Source organism: Otolemur garnettii, unplaced genomic scaffold, assembly GCF_000181295.1.
Source record: "Otolemur garnettii isolate 467f Iridium unplaced genomic scaffold, OtoGar3 scaffold00285, whole genome shotgun sequence".
In the NCBI taxonomy this organism is placed as follows: Eukaryota; Metazoa; Chordata; class Mammalia; order Primates; family Galagidae; genus Otolemur; species Otolemur garnettii.
In genome coordinates, this window is record NW_003852680.1 from 857,629 (window position 1) to 859,294 (window position 1,666).

The 1,666-nt window shown below is 53.9% G+C and overlaps 1 protein-coding gene across 1 annotated transcript; it reads right to left on the bottom strand.

Moving 5' to 3' along the window:
- Positions 1-882: 882 nt before the first annotated feature.
- LOC100960975 (histone H3.1) lies at positions 883-1,293 on the bottom strand. Its single transcript, XM_003803203.1, has one exon. The coding sequence runs from the start codon at positions 1,291-1,293 to the stop codon at positions 883-885; it is 411 nt and encodes a 136-aa protein (XP_003803251.1).
- Positions 1,294-1,666: the final 373 nt, after the last annotated feature.

A 1,666-nucleotide genomic window follows, 5' to 3' on the forward strand; every position in this document is an offset into this window, starting at 1 on the left:
CAGCTCACAGCAACCTCAAACTCTTGGGTTCAAGTGATTCTCTTGCCTCAGCCTCCCAGGTAGCTGGGACTACAGGCACCCGCCGTAACACCCGGTTATTTTTTTAGAGCCGGGGGTCTCACTCTTGGTCAGGTTGGTCTTGAACGCATGAGCTCAGGCAATCCCCTCCCCTCGGCCTCCCAAGTGCTGGTATTACAGGCCTGAGCCCCTGCACCTGGCCCAAGACTGTTTAGAAAAAGAGAATTAACAATAAAGATTATTAGCTAGATTTGTAAACATGCTGAGTGAGGCCCGAGCAAATGAACCCCTAGTCGGATTTGTAACGTAATTAGAAATTAGTAATTAGACTGAGGTAACTCGGCTAGCCAACCTTCCAAGCTAACTACAGACGGGGTGAGTATACACATACATATTGCCAGCTTAACTTCTAATCCTCCCACAGCCCTGGCCTACCCCAGACCAACTCTCTATATAGTGGGTGTTTCCTATATAAAGGGCAGGCGGCAGAATTGGAGCCAATCAGAATACAGCCTGCCATCACACTAACTAGCCAATGGGAATATGGCAGGCTCTATAAAAGCAGGCACCACATCCTGTGACCTCGAGTCGGGCACACACCACTCACCCGGGTGTTTATTGAATGTAGTGAGATACAGGCCAAGCTAACAGACTCGTTGGACCCAGACAAACTGGGTTTTGAGGTATATGTAGAACTTACAACCTGAGAGATAGATAACTTCCTTACCTCCTCAGTTAGGGAAGTGAAGGGAGTGGAAACCCCAGAACCCTAAAGTGTTACTGCCACTTACGTGACGAGGTGGGTGGCTCTGAAAAGAGCCTTTGTGGTGAATGACAGTTGGTGGCTACGGATGCCTGCGGAGCTTAGGCCCGCTCCCCGCGGATGCGGCGTGCCAGCTGGATATCCTTGGGCATGATGGTGACGCGCTTCGCATGGATGGCGCACAGGTTGGTATCCTCAAAGAGCCCCACGAGGTATGCCTCGCAGGCCTCCTGCAGCGCCATCACTGCTGAGCTCTGGAAACGTAGATCAGTCTTGAAATCTTGCGCTATTTCGCGAACTAGCCGCTGGAAGGGCAGCTTGCGGATCAGCAGCTCCGTAGACTTCTGGTAGCGGCGGATCTCACGCAGCGCTACCGTACCAGGACGGTACCGATGCGGCTTCTTCACGCCGCCAGTGGCCGGGGCGCTCTTGCGAGCAACCTTAGTGGCCAGCTGTTTGCGCGGTGCCTTGCCGCCAGTCGACTTCCGCGCAGTCTGCTTAGTTCGTGCCATAGCTCTAGTGTTACTGCTGCTTCTACTAACGCCGCCGTCCTCTAACTGCCAGCACGCCACCTGTGGTGCCCTCTTTTATAGAGCGTGCCGCATTCCCATTGGCCACCCTCCGTGTGGCGTGATGGCAGGCCGTGCACTGATTGGCCCCCACTCTGCAGCCTGTCTTTTATATTCGCTGGGGTTGTGGACACTGAGGTGAGCACACACAGTACCAGGGTAGACCAGGGAGAGGCAGGAGGTCACAAGAGCCCTCAAGTCCTCTCAGCGCTCCACTTTCCTTCCTCCCCAGCCTGGCTGGGATGGGGAGTACCTTCCAGAAGCCAACATTCCCCACTCCACCTTTATAAGTGACAATGATCAGTTTTCCTGAGGA

What these genes read in the sequence shown, in the direction of transcription:
- LOC100960975 (XM_003803203.1), bottom strand. Translation starts at nt 1,293, where the DNA reads ATGGCACGAACTAAGCAGACTGCGCGGAAGTCGACTGGCGGCAAGGCA.